At 41.3% G+C, this 18779-nt stretch overlaps 1 protein-coding gene across 6 annotated transcripts in view; it reads left to right on the top strand.

Annotated features, from left to right (window-relative positions):
• The window catches only part of DPY19L4 (dpy-19 like 4), a 196354-nt gene that overhangs the window by 134636 nt on the left and 42939 nt on the right, over nt 1-18779 (top strand). For 5 of the 6 annotated variants that reach the window (XM_089776202.1, XM_075920362.2, XM_075920363.2 and 2 more), the window contains 8 exons: nt 548-638; nt 1898-2019; nt 6353-6498; nt 9581-9704; nt 10748-10882; nt 12846-12977; nt 13072-13170; nt 17483-17556. In XM_089776202.1, coding sequence (XP_089632328.1) covers nt 548-638; nt 1898-2019; nt 6353-6498; nt 9581-9704; nt 10748-10882; nt 12846-12977; nt 13072-13170; nt 17483-17556 — 923 coding nt within the window. The remainder of the gene's footprint in view (nt 1-547; nt 639-1897; nt 2020-6352; nt 6499-9580; nt 9705-10747; nt 10883-12845; nt 12978-13071; nt 13171-17482; nt 17557-18779) is intronic. The other variant, XM_014579001.4, reaches the window with a different exon arrangement.

Raw genomic sequence — 18779 nt, 5'->3', positions numbered from 1 at the left:
AAGATTCTAGTGACCTCTTTTTGAGATGCTTTAACACCTATGTTGTATGGAGTAAGCCCTTGGATTAGAGTAGTGCCTTTTCTCTATCCTGTGAAATTCTGTTTAGTTTTGCTGAGCTCCAAACTTAAAATCACCATTTTTCTTGTGTCACTTGCATTGCTGCCAACATTTTTCTGAGCATTTCAAAATAATGTCTGAATATGAACAGTTTAAACCAGGCCCATGTCACTAAAGCAGCAACAGTGGGGACTGCAGTGGGAAAACCTGAGTGCCTCTAGAACAGCTGTAATAGTGGGAGTGGGAGGACAGAGCCTAGCCAATCTTATCCACTGATTTTTCCCATGTGACTTTCCCAACTCACTTTGGTTCTCAGCATCAGGGTCTATACTCTTATTTATTTATATATATATATGAAAGGGGTGCAGTGAAGATTTGCAGTTATATACACATGCTATATTACAAAGCTAGCTTATCTAAAAATATGTGGTCTTTTAGGAGAAGAAATATAGGAGGTAATTATAGATTTAATTATTTGATTTTCTTTTAGGAACTTGAAAGAGAAATTACATTTCAGGGTGACAGTGCCATTTATTACTCATTTTATAAAGAACTGCTAAAGGCTCCTTCCTTTGAAAGAGGTATGTATGACAAATGCTTATTCTAGTCTTATCTATATAGGTTTTTATACCATGCTTATCAATCTGAGTTCCTTCCAGTAGTACATTAAGCAGCACGAGAACACATGTGTCATGTGTTGTTTGTTTTCTCATCCTCTCCCCAAAGGGAGATGCATATGCAGTGGAGTGTCTTTTTTTTTTAGTAGTGTTGTCTCTTAAAAAGAAATATATAAAATGAAATATACCAGTTAACTGGTAGGGGCTGGAGCTGGTCTCTTCCCCATCCACCCTCCCTTTAATTGTTTAAACTTATTGTTTAACCACATAACTAATTAAACAGGATTTTACATCCCTAGTCTTGGACTGCCCTGGAGATAGTCTCCTACACAAACAAACATTACTTTTTCTGTTGAGGGTTCTATAGTGTCAGAGGAGCATAGTTGTTGACAATATTCTTTGTTCTGTAGCTTTAAACAGTCCTTTTATGTATTTATTTATTTTACATGTATTTATTAATCTCAAAGTCCTTTTTTTCCCCCTTTGAGAGAGTCAAAAACTCTTGTAGACTAAGAGAGTTGGTTTTAGACTCCTATATTGGTATAAGGGTCAGAATAATTAAGAATTACTAACTGAACATTTTCTGAACTTTACAAAATATAATCTCATATCCACCCTATATTCCTTTGAGCCACTTTAGTTTACTAATGGTGTTAATTGAAATTAATCTGATTCTGACACTAACCTGTATGTAAATAAATTCTGATTCCCATTTGTGAAGTAGTTGCCCTGTCTTCTGGAAATTATGCAGGTATGTTTGTTTGTTTGATAAATACACGTCCTTTTGTAAAAGATGGTGATGATCTTTAATTTTTCAGTGGTTTTCCCCTTTCTGATTTTCATGCTAACATCAACATTTGATTAAGAAAAATACAAACCAAAGTCCATTGTTTGGGAAGGATAAATTGTATCAAGTAATAGTTTAAAAACCATGTTCTATATTAGGAACTTAATAGTTTATTTACACTTTTGGCAATTAATTAGGACTCTACATTTAAAGGCTAGCTCATGGGATGTTTATGAATGGAAATAACTTAATGCTACCTTCCTCAAAATTATCAGACTGTGGTTGCATTTAGCACAGTCCTTTCTCCTTTCTTTTAAATTGTGTGGGTGTATTAGTAGTTTGAAGTCTGATCTACTGCCATCTTGGTCTGACACTACTGTTGTCATTCCTACAATCAGAGTAAGTGATTTTAGAACAAAATCTTTTCTGCCTTCAGGTGTTTATGAGCTGACACACAACAATAAAACAATCTCTCTGAGGACTTTAAATGCAGTGCAGCAAATGACTTTGTATCCCGAATTGATTGCCAGTGTATTATATCAAGCATCTGGTAGTGAAGTAGGTGCATCTTTTCTGCTTTGCTTTTATTTTACAGTATATTACAGGTATGACGTTTTGTTTGCTATGTGTGTTGAAAGGACATGGTCTGAGCACAACACTGGGATCCTGGATCTACTGAGCTCTAATCCAGTCTCTGACATAGGCTCTCTGGTCTAGTCTATGCTAGACGTGTAAAGAAGTAAACATTTGTAGACTGTTTCAAAGGTGCGGGGCGGGCCCACACTAGTCTTTGCATATGTTAACTTCTTGAGTTAATTGACAGTCAATTTGTATGTCTACAGAAGTTTGTTGCAGATATATACCCCATGTGACTTTGGGCAGATCACAAAAGGAGGATAAAATAATATTTTGGAAAGGACTTTGAAATCTAAATCGACCATGCCAATTTAAATTGTTTCTGCAATATAGGCTAGAAGGCCCTGCACAGTCTAGCCAGGTTCTGTTTTGAGCAGGTGTGCACTTCTGTTTTATCTTCATAACAGTTGGTTGAGGGGATGATTATTTTTCCCATTCACTAAAACATCTAGGCTGTGTCTAGACTGGCCACTTGAATTTCCGCAAAAGCACTGACGATCTCATGTAAGATTGTCAGTGCTTTTGCGGAAATACTATGCTGCTCCCATTCGGGCAAAAGTCTTTTTCCGAAAAACTCTGCAGTCTACACTGGCCATTTTGCGCAAAAGATTTGTTTTCCGCAAAAAAGCCCAGATCGTGAAAATGGAGATCGGGGATTTTTTGCGGAAAAGCGCGTCTAGATTGGCCACGGATGCTTTTCCGCAAAAAGTGCTTTTGCGGAAAAGCGTCCTGCCAAACTAGACGTGCTTTTCCGAAAATGCTTTTAACGGAAAACTTTTTTGTTAAAAGCATTTCCGGAAAAACATGCCGGTCTAGACGTGGCCCTAGCGTAGATTTAGCTATCTTGGTAGAAAGGTGCTATACAAACGTAGCTTATTTTGGTTCCCAAACTGGAACAAGTATACCGGTATAACTGTGACCTGGTCTGCAGTACAAATGCTTTGCCATTATAGCAGTACCAGCCAAACCCTGTAGTGTAGACACAGCTGTGGCAATAGAAGGTGCTTTTTTGTTGGCATAGTAACATCACCTCCTTGAATATTTTGTGGACAGAAGCACTTTTCTGTCAACATTGCTGCATCTGCACAGGATTTTGCTGCATAATATGTTGGCTGGAGGGTATGGTGTGTGTTCACACTCCTCACCAACTGAAAAATTTTTTGTAGTGTAGACCTGGCTTTCTCCTATGTGTTTTTTGGGTGTGCGTGCAGAGAACTTAATCAGTATAGATTAGGAATGTTAAAAAGCATGAAAATGTCAGTGGTTGCATGGTTACACATGAGGCGGTAGGCAGCTCCCTGGGAGCCTGCCACCCCATTCTGCTGTCTGATACAGAAGCAGCAGTGCAGGATGGCAGGCAGCTCCCTGGGAACCGGTGCGTGCCAGGAGTCTGTGTGTAACCGTGAACTTTAATCGATGAGCCCAGGCTCATCAGTTAATCATGTACGCTATTGCACGTTCATATCCCTAGCTACTGGAGGAGCTTATTTGTCTGTAAAGTATCTACCACCCTGTTAGCAATATATGCATAGTGAATAGTCATAATTTGGGGCAATGTAAGCTAGTGAATGAGCTGCCTGAGTGTCCCTCCTTCATCTCAGTGAAATGCAAGATTGTCATAACTAAGATGGTCTACCAGGATAAGATGGTTTTCCTAAGTGTACCTACAATTTGCAGGGTGTACTGAGTGAACCATAGCAGCACTTTGAATACAGAGTACGGATGTTAAAATGACTTTATTTTGGTAAACTCGTTTAAAAAAGTGGGGGGAAGCAGCAGTGGGAGGGGAGGGGCATGTGGGAGCTGGCTGAAAAGACGGTTCTCTGTGTGTACTGACTCCCTCAGAGGTGCATCTCCCCTTCCCCAGTGTAAATGTGTAACCGCTGCAAACTTCAGCGGTTACATCCAGGGATGGGCAATAATTTTTGAAGGGGCGCACTTCACAAATTTCAGAAGTGGCTGCGGGCCGACTTGGAAGGGGTGAGGGTTGAGAACTACCCTGTTGGGAGCTTTGTTTAGCCTGGGGTCCCTGCCCCCTGATTTCGGGCCAATGGAAGGGACCTGGAGCAGATGGGAGGGTGCTGGGGGCTAGCCTCCTCCCAGATTTGTCTGGGGTGGAGGCTTAGAATTCATTTAACATTGCTGGCAGCTCCTGGCCCAGCTACTAACCTGTTGCCTGGCAGCTGCCCAGCAGGCACAAGCCCTTTGAATAGAAGCAGTTGAAAGAGCTCGTGCCTCCTGGGCAGCTCCTAGGCAATGGGTCAGTGGAAACGAGAGCTGGGAGCCCTTTCATTTGCGTCTGTTTAAAGGGCTTGTGCCTGCCAGGTGGCTACCAGGTGACACAGCTGCTTAACAAGTGAGAGTCCTTTAAATAGAAGCAGTTGACAGGGCTCATGTGTCTCCTGCTCCCAGGCAATGCACTAGGGCAGGGGTCAGCAACTTTTCAGAGATGGAGTGCTGAGTTTTGACTTACTCATGTCTATGTATGGGTCTGAGTGCTGGTGATACTTTTTAAGGTCAATAGTAATCCTACTTACAACAGCTTCATTAATAAATAAAGATGCAGATCTTACCTTTTAGTGCAGGGGTTGGTAGCTTTTTAGAAGTGGCGTACTGAGATTTAACTTTCCCACGGATCTGTGTGCCATGGGTAGGAGGTGGGGGGGAAGAGAGGCAAGGGCAGACTGGGTACGGTGACCTTATTTTCTGCACCAGTTGCAGCTAGTGAGAACCGTTTAATTTAAATAATGAAACAGTTTAAGTGTTTTAACTTTCTCATGTTAGTTTATCAAAGTTCATTTTAAATAAAGTAAAATATTATGTCGAACACAAAAGGTTTCCATGTTTTTTTATTTATGGCAGGTGTGTGGAACCCTTTTAGAGTTGGGAGTCACTGACACTCAGAAAAACCAGTTGGGGTCCACATAAGTCAGAAGCAAAAAAACCTCCCCCAACCTCTCCCCCCCCCCCCCATGCTCACTGATGTGACCCCAACTAAGACACCTCTCTCCTCTGGTGCCCCAGCCTCAGGGGTGAGGGGAAGGGAAGGGAGGGACCGAGGTTCAGGGCTTCCTATAGACCAGATTTACTTTTCTGGGGTTCTGGAGTTAGTGGATTTTATGGACCTCCTTAGGCTCTGGGGTAGGAACAAAAATTAGGGGTACGGTGCATGAGACAGAGCTTCCAGCAAGTAGAACAGGGATGGGGTGCAGAAGCAGGCTGGGAGTAGGGTTTCTGGCCAGGTGGAGGGTCCAGGAACATGGGAGGATGTTGGAGCAAGCTGGTCTGGGGCCGGTCCTGGAGGCTGGAGGTGCTGCTTCTGTGGCCACGTGGTCCCAGACCGTGTGGCCATGGAAACGGCGCCTCCGGGGCTGGCCCCGGTGCCCCTGGTCCCTGCTGAGGCGCCACTGAGAAGCCTCAGCCCCAGCACTGCCTCTTCCCACCACAGCCTAACCTACTGCAGGGAGGAGGGAGCGCTCTCTAGCGGCTGCACGAGGTGGAGGGGTGAGGCTGAGCTCCCTCTCCCATGCTGCTGAAATTCGCCATGTGTTGTAAGTTGCTGACCCCTGCCCTAGTGGGCGGGGCCTGGAACTGCCTCTTGGGCTGGATCAAAGCCCTAGGTGGGCCAGATCTGGCCTGTTGAGAGGCTTTTGCCCATCCCTGGGTTACATGTTTACCAAAATAAATGCACTTCAACATCCCTGCTCTGCATCCAATCAAAGTGCTACTCCAGTTCAGTCAGCACACCCTGCAAATTGTAGGCATGCAAGTTGCCAGCAGGGGAGAGATAGGTGGCTTTGTGGGAGCCAGTGTTTGTGGGGAGCCTCCTTAAATGCTAGCTGCCCATGAGCACCATCTCCAGCCTGCGCCTCCCTGCAGCGGGCAGTGGGGACTTGTGTGTAATCATGAAGGCTAACCGATGTGCCTAGGCTCATCAGTTTACCATTTAAATGTGTACACAGGAGTGCACAGTTCTCACAATATTGTTTGAAGTCAGCGCACACCCCATTTGATATTCCCTTGCTTTAAGTGCACGCCACTTTTTTGTAATATCGATAGGAAAAAAACTATGTTGACGAAAATCAGCAGAATCCAGCAGCCCTGCATGTGGGCTACGATGAACAAAATGTCTCATGGGCCACACATAGAACCCCAGTGGGCTTCATATGGCTCTTGGGCCGCAGGTTGCCCAACACTGATTTACAATGTCAACTCATTTGCTGCAATGTCTTTTCACTTTTATTTGTAATTTCAGGAGGTTATCGAGCCAATGTATTTCTACATTGGTATAGTTTTTGGACTGCAGGGCATTTATATGGCTGCATTGTTTGTAACCAGTTGGGTTATGAGTGGAACTTGGTTGGCTGGAATGCTGACTGTAGCATGGTTCATTATTAACAGGTAAGAAAAACACATTTTAAGTAATCTGGTTTGTCAGTAAAGCATTTTAAAAATCTTAGTAGAGCTACTCAGAACATTTCTGTTGAAATATTTTTTAAAAATATATTATTTCATAGAAGCTGAAATATTTTATGGAGGTATAGTGATTTCAAAGTTTTTGACAGGAAGGTTTTGAGGTGATTCTCTGGTCACAGAATGAGAGAGAGCAGATGTTTTAACAAAACTACATTTGGCAAAAATATTTGAAAAGTTTTGTTTTTGTTGTAGTGTGGAAGGGAAACAAGTGTCAAAACCTTGAAAATTGTTGTGAAATGGAAATCTCATGCTCTGCCCAGCTTTAACTGTTTTGGGTGCAGTTTTCTTGATTTGAACTTCATGCCACGTGCATTTGTCTTCAAAGCCTCTTGCCTTTCTGAACTTACTTTCTGTTGCAAAGTAGAATCTCTTTAGAAGACTCTGGTACCCAGATTTGTTGTTGAATGAGTCACTTACCTGAACACTCCCTTCCTGCTCTTCAACACACTTTTATGAGATTCAGATTTTAATGATGTGAACAGGCTCTGAGAGTAAATGATTGAACTTTTCTCCTAGCTTTGTCACTGGCTTACTATATATCTGTGATTTTTTTTTTTTAATTCGTTATAAAGTACTTTTAGATTCTTGGAAGGAAATAACTATGAAAGTGCAAAGTATTAATAATGTACAATAGATAGAATCATAGAATCCTAAGGCTAGAAGAGACCTCAGGAGGTCATTGAGTCCAGAGCCCTGCCCAAAGCAGGACCAATCCCAACTAAATCATCCCAGCCAGGGCTTTGTCAAGATGGGACTTAAAAAGCTCTAGAGATGGAGATTCCACCCTAGAGGTTTTTAAGTAGATAGGGATGTTCAATTAGTTAATTAATCTAAATTTAATAGTCAATGGGATTTCCATCGACTGTTCAATTAGTCTATAAGGGCTCCTCCGCCTTTGAACTTTGTTACAGTCAAAAGTGGAAGCCATGCAGGGAGCTTCGGACCAGAAGGGGACCCCTCTGGCCCCATGCTCCCATGTACATTTCAAAAGCAGAAACACTTCAGGAAGTGTGGGGGCATTGGGGACTTCTCTGCGGCCCCGTGCTCCCTGCAGCCTTTGAAATGTACATTGGGGCTCTTGTATATTTGAAAAGGAAGCCCCACAGGGAACATGGGACGAGTGGGAGGGACTCTCACTGGCCCCGTGCTCCCTGCGGCACCTGAGCCTTTGAAATGTACAGAATTGCAGCAGAAGAGGCACACATGGAGACTGCTTCAGTTCCCGCTTGTGCCGTTTCCACTGTGCCTCTACCTCCCCTTCCTGCTGCAGAGACAGTGCTGGGGATAACTGGCTTTTTAAGCTGGCTCCCCCCAACACCAGATGCTGCGCTCCTCCCTCCCCACCGCCCTTACTGCCTCCCTCTGATAGAGGTAGCAAAGCGGGGGGAGGGGGAGAGTGATTAGTCACATGATTAGTTGACTAGTCTCTTACATCCCTAACAGTAGAACCTTGTTTACCTGACTGTCCATTATCTGTGTGTCTGTGCTGAACAAATAGCACACACAAGTAGAGAAGCAGACAGTCTCTTCGGTGGCCTCTAGATGGCACTGCAGGTGCACACTTTTCCAATCTCTGGATTATTCAAATGTTTTATTATTCAATCTGGACCTGGTCCTAATTAGATCCGATAAATGGGATCCTGCTGTGTTTAAGTTAAAATTGTTGAAAAGCATCTTCTTTGAGGAAAGGTATAAAGTCATCATTGTTCAACTGTGATCAGAAAATAAAAATGCTGGCTGGCTAAAGTGCATTAAGTAGAAGGGAAAGATAATTGTGAATAATCCATGTACAGTAAAACTCCAATAGTCCGGCACTGCTGATAGTCCGGCATCAAAATGGCAAGAGCCTAGTGAGTGAGCTTCGGCAAAAAATGAGTCACGAGGTAGCAGCAGCAGCAGCTGAACTGAGAAAAAAGGGTAAAAAAGGCTTAAACTAAAACATTACAGTATACTGTATACAGTATGTACAATAAAAAGGGCTAGGAACACTTTATATACAGTATATAATGTGTACAGTGTGTGTGTGTGTGTGTGTGTGTATATATATATATATATATATATATATATATAACCATTTTATAGTACCTCCTGATAGTCCGGCATATTTGATAATCCGGCACCCTTAGGTTCCGGATTATCGGAAGTCTACTGTATTTTCCATGAGCAAGCACAGTTTTGGAAATTGAAATCAAAAGTAAATACAGAGCTCTGAATGGACCACTGTGAGGGTATTTGAAGCAGCAAAAATGAGATGGGAGTAACATTTTTTTCAAAAGTGCCTACATTATTTAGCAATCTGAATACAATTTTCAAAAGTGGTTTAGGCATTTAGAAGCATAAATTTCACTGAAAGTCAGTGGGCCTAAGTTCTTCGGTGGGATTTAGGTATCTGTGTTATTCAGCCATTTTTGAAAATGTTCCTCTGTGATTCAAGCTGTGTGGAAGCTTTTTAGTCACTGTTGGCAAGAAAGTTCTAATACTTTTTTAGGCTTTGCACCCCATTAATCAGTAATCTCCATTTTATCAGCAAAAGTCTCAAAAGCAAGCAGACAATCAACTGTTGCTGCACTGTTGTTTGGTAATATTGCATAATTCCCGAGATGCAATTGAGATATTTTAAGCAGTTGAGAAAATACTTGTCTAAAAAGTATATTGTGTAATTGTTGAAAAGAATCTTAGTATATTTTCTGCCATAAACTATATTTATGGGCCCTGACCTACAAACCTTAGTCATCTAAGTAGTCCTGTTGACTACTTATATGCATAAAATGGCAGACTACTCATAGCTAAATAAAAATTTTAAGACCCTTCATTTTGACTATGTTAAACTTGTGACTTTTACCAATATTAAAACAGGTTTTTGTTTCTAGTAAATAATGCTGTGTATTAGTGCACCAGTAACAGAAATTATTTGATAATAGATATGTGATAACCAGAAGTGGTTTCCCATAATATTTTCATTCCATAAACAACTTAATCTGTTTTGTTCTTCTACACTTTGTTTTAGGACAGATACAACAAGAATCGACTACTCCATTCCTTTAAGGGAAAATTGGGCATTGCCATATTTTGCATGTCAAGTTGCAGCTCTTACAGGCTATTTAAAAAACAACATAAATTCTTCTGCTGAGGTAAAACACAAGTATTTTCTTAATAAAACACAATTAATAGAAATGCTCTCCAAAGTAATTACATTTTTATCACCTAACTGTCTTTCTAGGAAGAAAAAGAAGAGAAAAAATTGTTTGTTTTTTGCAAACCAGCCATCTGGTACATTTAGTTTCACTGCAAAGTAAATCTTAGAGAACATCTAGACTGTGGCGCTATTTCAGGATACTGGAGGTATCCCGAAATAGCTATTCCACATCTTTTGAACCAGTCTGTGGGTTCGCTATTCCTATGTCCTTGTAACCCTCATTCCACGAGTGTTAAGAGATGTTGCGGAATAGTGATTTATTTCAAAATTAGATTGAAATAAGATATGCAATTGCGTAGCTCACATTGCAGATCTTGTTTTGACCTACTGGTGCAGTGTAGATGCACCCTTAATATTACCATGGTGGAACAGTATGGGAATCAACCTTACAGTAATGCCAACAACTCTCTCACTTTTGAAACTTGTCAAAACTTATGTGGGGTGGGGCACATGTTTGGTGGTGGTAGTGGTTTTTTTTTTTTTGTTGCATAAGGTTATAGAGAATTGGTTTCTTTCTTAGCTTCTTAATGCCATGGTGACATTTCAAAGGGGCAATGCTGAACAGAGTCCGGGATCAGCTGTGTGGTGCCACCCCTTTGAAACGCCACCATGGCTAGTGCCGCCCTATCGACTAATTGAATAGTCAATGCAAAAATGCATCGACTATTTGATTAGTGAATTACACGCTACTTAACATCCTTCTGACATGACTCGTATGATTTTGATTGCTTCATATATGACCTCTCCTCACTGAAAAAAGCTAACCTGGGGCAAAGAAAAAATCAGCTAGAAAAATGTGTTGTTTGTCAATAAGACTCCTTACCATGTCTTCCCTGACCGTCTAGTGCAAAGAAAATGAAGCCACCTTCTGAGAAAAAATAATTGTTCTTAATTAAAACATCAGTTCATTAATATCTCAGTTTTTCTTATGGCAGAAATACATGATAATTAAGGTAATGTCCTTTTGTGTTTCCTTAGAGGTTTTGCTACCTTTTGGTGAGTGCTTCAACATATACGTTCATGATGATGTGGGAGTACAGTCACTATCTGCTGTTTGTTCAGGCTGTCTCTCTCTTCCTGCTGGACAGCTTTGCTCTTGTGCAGACAGATAAGGTATTATGACTTAAAACTATTGATGATTTATTGGAAGCTTGCATTAAACAGCTACAGTAACTGCAGTGATTTGTTTCCACAAATTCCAAAGGGCTTGGATTATTTCTGTTTGTGAGTTAAAGAGCCAAACTGGAGTCCAGCTAAAGTGTACATAACACTAGTCCTGAGAGTAAAGTGACTTTAAGCTAATCTTTACACTCTTCTCTTCTGAGAATCAGAGTTTGGTAGGGCCTTGTCTTCTGGCATAGAACAGTTTGAGGTTTAGAAAGGGTCTGATGGCTTCTCTAAAACTCACTCTCTGTAACACTGCCTCCTCTTAAAAAGGGGAAGTCTGAACTTTAGCCATGAATTAATGTACAGCCACATGTCTTTTGCTCTGACAAGTTCCCCTTTTCTTTGGGAGCAAGGAGGCGCCTTGGGTTTTGTCTGCTGCTCTATGCTACTGGAAACTAACCTTTGCATTGAATGATTCTCCACCTGCAGTTTAGCAGCCTTTATGACTGGATAACTTATGTAACCAGGAGGTTCAGTAGGGGAAAATATTTAAAGTTTGGAGCTACTCTGAAAAATGACTGAATATAAAAAAGAATACTCTCTCTTGTTTAGATTCTTGTACTATACTCCTTAGCATGGTATGTTTGTGCCTTCCAGATTTCAAAACAAAATAAAAAAGTAAATCTCTTCCCTTCCCATATACAGAGTGACTTATATCAACAAATTAGCTTCCTTTCCATTCCCCCTTAGTGAGGAATAAGTTATGCACACCGGCTCTTACATGGCTTTAGTCTCAAACGGATGGGACCATGTTCTGGTCTGTTGAAGAAACCACTGTATTTAAAATACACATGGTAAATTCTTTCATTGTATATTTGCATAAAGAATTGTGTGTGACCAAATGCTGCATGCTGAACTACCCATGTTTACTCATGGGTGAATAATCGTGAGCAAGATGCAGTACTTACATGTGAACATTCTAAGTTTTGTCACATGGTCAGGTGATATGGAAGTGAAGCAGAAGGAGAAAAGTCCTACACTTTTACAAATGTGTATTAAGTCACTGAGCAATAATTATGGAATCCCACGAACACTGCTTTTATATAGCCATCTTTCAGAGGCATGTCTCTTGATGGGAGGACAGGTTCGGCTAGAGTCTGTCGTCTTCAAAGTCAGGTTTGCAGAGCAACGCTGTTTACATTATAGGTCCTTAAATTGAGGGGTACGCCCCTTTTGGAGGATGTGAAGAAATTTCAGGGGGGGGGCGTGAGGCAACCCAGCCCCCCATTCCCCGGCAATACCCCCCCCCCCAAAGAAAGAGCCCGGTCTGTCCGGTAAAAAAAATTCAGAAAATACTATGTGAAATGTCCAGTATTTTCTGTTTTTCCTGGCTCAGGCGTCCGCCGGAACACGCACAGCTCAAGCTGGCTGGGGCCGGAGGGAAGATGGAGCATCCCAGGCAGATTTCAAAATGGCCACCTTAAAAGGGCAATGCTGTCTCTGCTCTTAGAAGGGCAACCTTTTTTGTTTTTTTGGGGGTCAACAACTTTTCCCCTGGAGTACCGGCACTTTTTTATTATTATTATTATTATTATTATTATTATTACGCTGGTCCCAGTAATTAAAGGGAGCCACAACTGTTTTTCAACCTCAGTCAGTTCCTTTTTTTTCCCCCTCTTTTTCTTCCTCAACAAGTTTTGCTGCTATTTTTTGGAGGAGGGGGGCGTGAGGATTTCTCAAAAATCAAAAAGGGGGCATGATGCCGAAAAGTTTGGGAACCACTGGTTTACGTTTTACATGGTCCAAGCAATTTTTGCAATAGACAAAGATGGAACCACTTTTAAAATACTGAATTCTTAGGATTGTGCAGTAAAAGGATTCACAGGTTGCTTACCTGTTTTTGTTCCACTTTTTTGTAAACAAGGAATGAGCTATAGGTTATTTTATTTTTATTTTTTTCCCCCAACAGGTGCATGAAGTGTACAAAATCTATCTGTTCTCTCTCTTCCTGGGATATCTCTTACAGTTTGAAAATCCAGCTTTATTAGTATCTCCATTACTAAGCCTTGTAGCAGCTTTAATGCTTTCTAAATGCCTTCAGGTAATTGGGATATTGTTCTCTAATTTGGTGCATAGTTTTTGTTGTTTACATTGAACTCCAAATAATACACATTTTAAAATATTTATTTTTGCAGATGAATATGAAAAAGGGCACATTTATTTCAAGGATGCTAAAAATAATGTACTTTTACTTGGTATTTACGCTAACAGTGACAATGAATTTCTTACTGAAGGTAAGATTTACCTTTAGAAAGAGACATTTAATTGAATGAGGTCCTCCATGGAGGGATGCAATTATGTCTTTAACAAAGTAATTTTAGCAAAATAACCTTTTCAAATATGTGAAGATGTTATTGGTCTAAGTTAATGGAAAATAGAATAATTAAACCTTTAGCCACTTTTGTTTTACAGGGGAAATTAACAAATGAGGGCTGTCAGTTATTCACAGTTAATTCAATTGATTAATGCAAAACAAGTTAACTACATTTAAAAAGTAGTCTTGATTAATTACAGGTTTAATTACATTGTTATTCAGTAATAGAATATCAATTTAAAATTACTACAAATATTTTGGATTATCTTCAAATACATTGATTTTAATTACCAACCCAATACAAAGTGTACAGTACTCTATATTGTTTTTATTACAACTATTTGTACTATAAAAAAGAAAAACAAAGTAAATAGTATTTTTCAGTTGACTTCATACAAGTACTGTAACACTCTCTCTATCATGAAAGTACAATATACATATATAGAATTGTGTGTGTATATATGGGTACGTCTAGACTACATGCCTCTGGCAACAGAGGCATGTAGATTAGACTACCCGGCATAGGAAAATGAAGCGGCGATTTAAATAATCGCCGCTTCATTTAAATTTACATGGCTGCTGCGCTGAGCCGATCAGCTGTTTGTCGGCTCAGCGCGGTAGTCTGGACGCGCGGGGGTCGATATCAAAGGCATTTGTTGACCTCCCAGCTATGCCTCCTGGGATGAGGCATACCTGGGTGGTCGACAAATGCCTTTGATGTCGACCCCCCGCGCGTCCAGACTACCGCGCTGAGCCGACAAACAGCTGATCGGCTCAGCACGGCAGCCATGTAAATTTAAATGAAGCGGCGATTATTTAAATCACTGCTTCATTTTCCTATGCCGGGTACTCTAATCTACATGCCTCTGTTGCCAGAGGCATGTAGTCTAGACGTACCCTCAGTGTTTGTGTGTAATAACTATGCTCAAAACCGAAACAATGTAAATCTTTAGATCTTACAAATCCACTCAATCTTACTTCTTGTTCAGCCACTCACAAAGACAAAAACATTTGTTTACACTTACAAGTTAAATTACCTGCTTTCTATTAACAATGTCACATGAAGTGAGACTAGCTGTTTGCATGACACTGTGAACTGAATTGAAAAATACTATAATTTTTGTTTATATTTTTACAATGTAAATATTTGTAATAAAAATAATAGTACAAAGTGAGCATTTTGCATTTTGTATTCTGTTTTATAATTGAATTAAATATATTCGGAAATGTAGAAAAAAATCCCAAAATATGTATACTTTTCAGAGGGGTAGTAGTGTTGTTCTGTTTCAGCAAAAACAGTGAGAGTCCTGTAGCACTTTAAAGACAAATACATTTATTTGGGCATAAGCTTTCATGGGATGGCACCCGCTTCATCAGGTGCATCTGATGAAGTAGGTTCCAGCCCATGAAAGCTTATGTCCAAATACATTTGTTAAAATATTTATAATACATTTAAATTGGTATTCTATTATTGTTTAAATAATTGACTAAAATTGTCATTATTCATGGCTTTTTTAAATCTCTTGATTTAATTTTTTAATCATTTGACAGCAGTAATATAAATGTGAACAAAATGAAAATGTGTAGTTACCTCTCGTAACTTAAGTATTTTTATCCAAAATACCAAAACCTTTTGGGTCAAAACTAAAGCCCAATCTATTCCGACATAGAAGCAATCTGTGAAAAGAGCCAGCAACAAGAAACAGATGTGAGACACTTTAAGGTAGACATTAATTCTCAGTTTCATCTGAAACTTGGGAAAAGGGAATCTTTTAGTGGGAATCATCAGAGTCTGGGGTATGATAGTGGGATTTTGCTTTGGCTTGATCTTAATGTTTTTTGTGACTAAAGTACTACTTCTAAGCCAAGTCCTTTAAATAAAATCCTGCACTCCCCTCCCAAATTCTTATTGGGTGTATTACTCTAGATAAAAACAAACAAAAACCCCCTTCAATACTCTCAAGATTTGTGAAGGAAGATTCAAATTCCATCCTCTGCTTGCTGCATTCAGCCCAAATCTTATTCTCTTGAAGCTACAGAAAAGTTGGCCAATTTTATAAAATGCGTGAGCTGAATTATCTAGACCAGTGGTTCTCAAATTTTTGTACTCATGACCACTTTTACATAGCAAACATCTGAGTGCAATGCCCCCTCTTATAAATTAAAAATGTTTTAATATATTTTATACCATTATAAATACTGGAGGCAAAGTGGGGTTTGGGATGGAGGTTGACAGCTCCTGACCTCCCCATGTAGTAACTTTGCAACCCCCTGAAGGATCCTGGTGCCCAGTTTGAGAAGCCCTGATCTAGGAAAAACAAAGTGAGTTAAGAAAAGAGTGTGAATACTAAGGGAAGTAGTTTATATGAAGGTCTCTGAAACACTCACAGCTTTTGTTTGAGCCAGAGCCTAATTGACCAGGGGAATCAATTACCATCCTCTTTGGTTTGCTCTCTGCTGGGATTATACCATGTTTGCAGTTTTCCTTCCTGCTAGTGGCTAGTCAGGTGGAAGCTGGCTGACAGCTGTCCACTCTTCTCTCCATTAGGAGTATCTGAGTGAAGTGATACTCTCTAGGGCATTCTGTGCCAAACAATTGAAAATTCTGCACACAGTATTTTAAAATTCTGCAAGTTTTATTTGTCAATAAATAAATGCAGAAGCTCCAGCACAGCAATGGGAAGCACAAGCCATTGACTGCATAAAGGAGGAAGATCAAACTGCTGACCCTTCACTTTCCACTCCCAGAACATGTAGTTAGTGGTGAGACTGAACACAAACCTGACATGGATTAAGACCTGGGCCTGCCTCAGAAACACCTTAGGACCTTGTCCATCTGTGACCGGCACACTAGGTGTGATGCAGGTAGGCTCAAATAGGCAGGATCTAAGTGTGGATGAGTTGAGTATGGGGTATGAGGTGAGAGGGCTTTCTGTGGGACAATCTGGGTACAGGTAGTTCAGTGGGAGGGTCTACGTGAGGGGGGATATGGATGCCCAGAGGCTCATTGGGGGATGTTTCTAGGTGCAGGGGCAATGGACCTCTGAAGAGGCTTCCAGGTGAAGGTGGTTGGGATTCAGCAGAGGGGAGTGGGTACTCAGGGAATGAGGTTTGGTGTGATGGGAGCCTGGGTGCAGCTAGTTGTGGGTCAGTGAGATGGGGTTTAGATATGGGGACTCAGGGTGATGTAGGGGTGTGGAGATCATCAGGGAGTCTGTTAGGAGGTGGTCTGGGTGCAGGGAAGCTCCAGATGCAGGGGCTGAGGTTCAGTGGAGTGGATTCAGTTATGAAAGTCTTGAGAGATTCTGGATGTACCAGGTGAGACTTGGCAGGAGTGTCTGCACATGGATGGTCCAGATGCACAGGGAATGAGTGGATAGAGGAGCAGTTTCACATACAGTGATCCCCTCATCCACATCTGAGCAGTGATGGGGGCAGGAAGCAGGGGAAGATTCTGTGTTTCTTGCAGCTGGAGGCAATCTGACATAGCCCGAGCAGCTCCTTGAAGGGGAAAAGGAAGTCTTTTCCTTTCTGGCCTCTAGCCCAGCTGGAACTAGCAGCTGATTCTAGCTCAGGGTAGAAATCCCCGACTGGGGTGTCCCCAGTCCTGTGGTGATTTACTTCTCAGCTGGCTGCTCTGGATGCCTAAAGCCATGTGCCTGTATGGCTAGGGAATGGTACACAACTGTTCTTGCAGCTTCCCGTTGCTTCCCCATGTGATGGCGCATGGGGTTTCCCCACTCTGGCTGGGAGGCAACTGGTTTGACAGGTTGGGAGACCCTTGCTTAGTGACTCTTCCACTATCCTGCTGGGCCATGCTATAAATAGCTGCCAGTGGAGGTCGCCCACTGCCCAAGCCTAGCAACCAGCAAGGCACCCCTACCAATTCACGCTGGGTTACAGAGCAGACAGCACGCCCCCACTAGGTCACACCTCGTCAGAAAGTAATTTTTTCTGTGGGAAGCAAAGAAATCTGGAGGACATGAATTCTATGCATACACAGTGGCACAGAATTCCCCCAAGAGTAAAGTGAAGATTATACAACTTTCTGGGAAACACTAAGCAAAAAAAGTGAACTTTTACTGAATTATGAAATTCCTGAACTGATGACAGCTTTGTTTTAGTTATATTTTTGGGGTGTATTGTTATTCCCTGCACTGCTTCGTAATCTGAAAGAAAAGAAGGATGTGTTACAGGTGTTACTTAGTTACCTTCACTTAACTGTTTTTCAGACATTTATTCCCCATAAAGAAAATGAGCATGTGTTGAATTTCCTTGAAGTAAAATTTGGATTAAACACAACAAAGTAAGTTTGAGCGATTTATTTACAGCTGTCTAAAATACGTAGAATTTAAAATTACGTGGCATTTGCACAATGTGCTTGGGTTTTCTGGAATTTTGTAGTGCCATTTCCTGCAGCAAGGATAAAAGTTTCTGGTTGGGGTGTGTATATGTGTATGTATTTTTGTATACCTATGTGTAAATATAAATAAAATAATCATCCTACTTCTAACCAATATTTGTAGTGATATTCAGAGGCTAAGATGATGATGAGGAACCATGGGGGGCGGGGAAGGAGAGAGAGAGAGAGATCATTACCTCAGTAGTATTTTTGTAAGTAAACAGCGGGAATTATTGAAAATTTTGGAAAGTTTGTACAGCAAGGCACTGTAACCCTTACAATACTACTTCTACATTCCAGTAGTGGACATTGATTTCTAGCAATACGTACAATTAAGGAACATACTTTCTTTTTCAAATGGTATCCCTGCAGGTGCTCCACTCTACGTGTCAATGCATTCTCACTCTGGCAATTGGAGGTTTTTGTAGTACTGCCTTGCTGTGCTACGCATGTGTAGCAGTCGCCTCATGCCATTGTGTCCATTGACTAAGCACATGGCATGGCCCTCTCAGTTCCTTCTCTGTTGTCCTCAGCAGCTCTGTCTCATCCTCAGAGAAAGAGTTCCTTGGCAGTGCGACTCTCCTTCCTAGAAACAACAAAAAAAGTTTGATTTATCTTCTTTTTGTTTCTTATCTCTTGCCCGTTCTCACCTTATTCATATTAAAAAAAGAAAGACAAACCCAAACAAACAAAGCTTTTCTTTCCTCTTTCCCCGTCCCGTCCCTTTCCCCTCTTTCCCCCCCGCCCCATCCTCTTCTTCACCCTGGGATGAACCAGGCCCACGATGCACATCCCTGGTTCCAAAAATGTGACTCTTGCAGGGAGTCCGTGCCCATTTCTGATGGGCATTCCTCCTACGTTAGGTGCCTGGGGGAGGGCCATGTCTCCCAAAAATGTCCACATTGCTTGAATATGACCACCAGGGCCAGACATTACAGAGAGCTGAGGCTCAAGATGATCTATGGGACTTGAACCATGTTCTCACGAGCCACATGAGACCCCCCCCCCCACCCCATTTGAATCCTTAGAAACCTGTTCCCTTCTTCATATGTCAATGAAGTTTGCATTTCTGGTGGCGATTGCATCTGCAAGACACGGGCGAGATCACAGACCTTATAGCTGATCCC

The sequence above is a fragment of the Pelodiscus sinensis genome, chromosome 2, assembly GCF_052426305.1.
Source record: "Pelodiscus sinensis isolate ZL-2025 chromosome 2, ASM5242630v1, whole genome shotgun sequence".
NCBI classification, from domain to species: domain Eukaryota; kingdom Metazoa; phylum Chordata; order Testudines; family Trionychidae; genus Pelodiscus; species Pelodiscus sinensis.
Note: the sequence above shows the minus strand (reverse complement) of the source record. Positions and strands in the feature narration are given on the sequence as shown.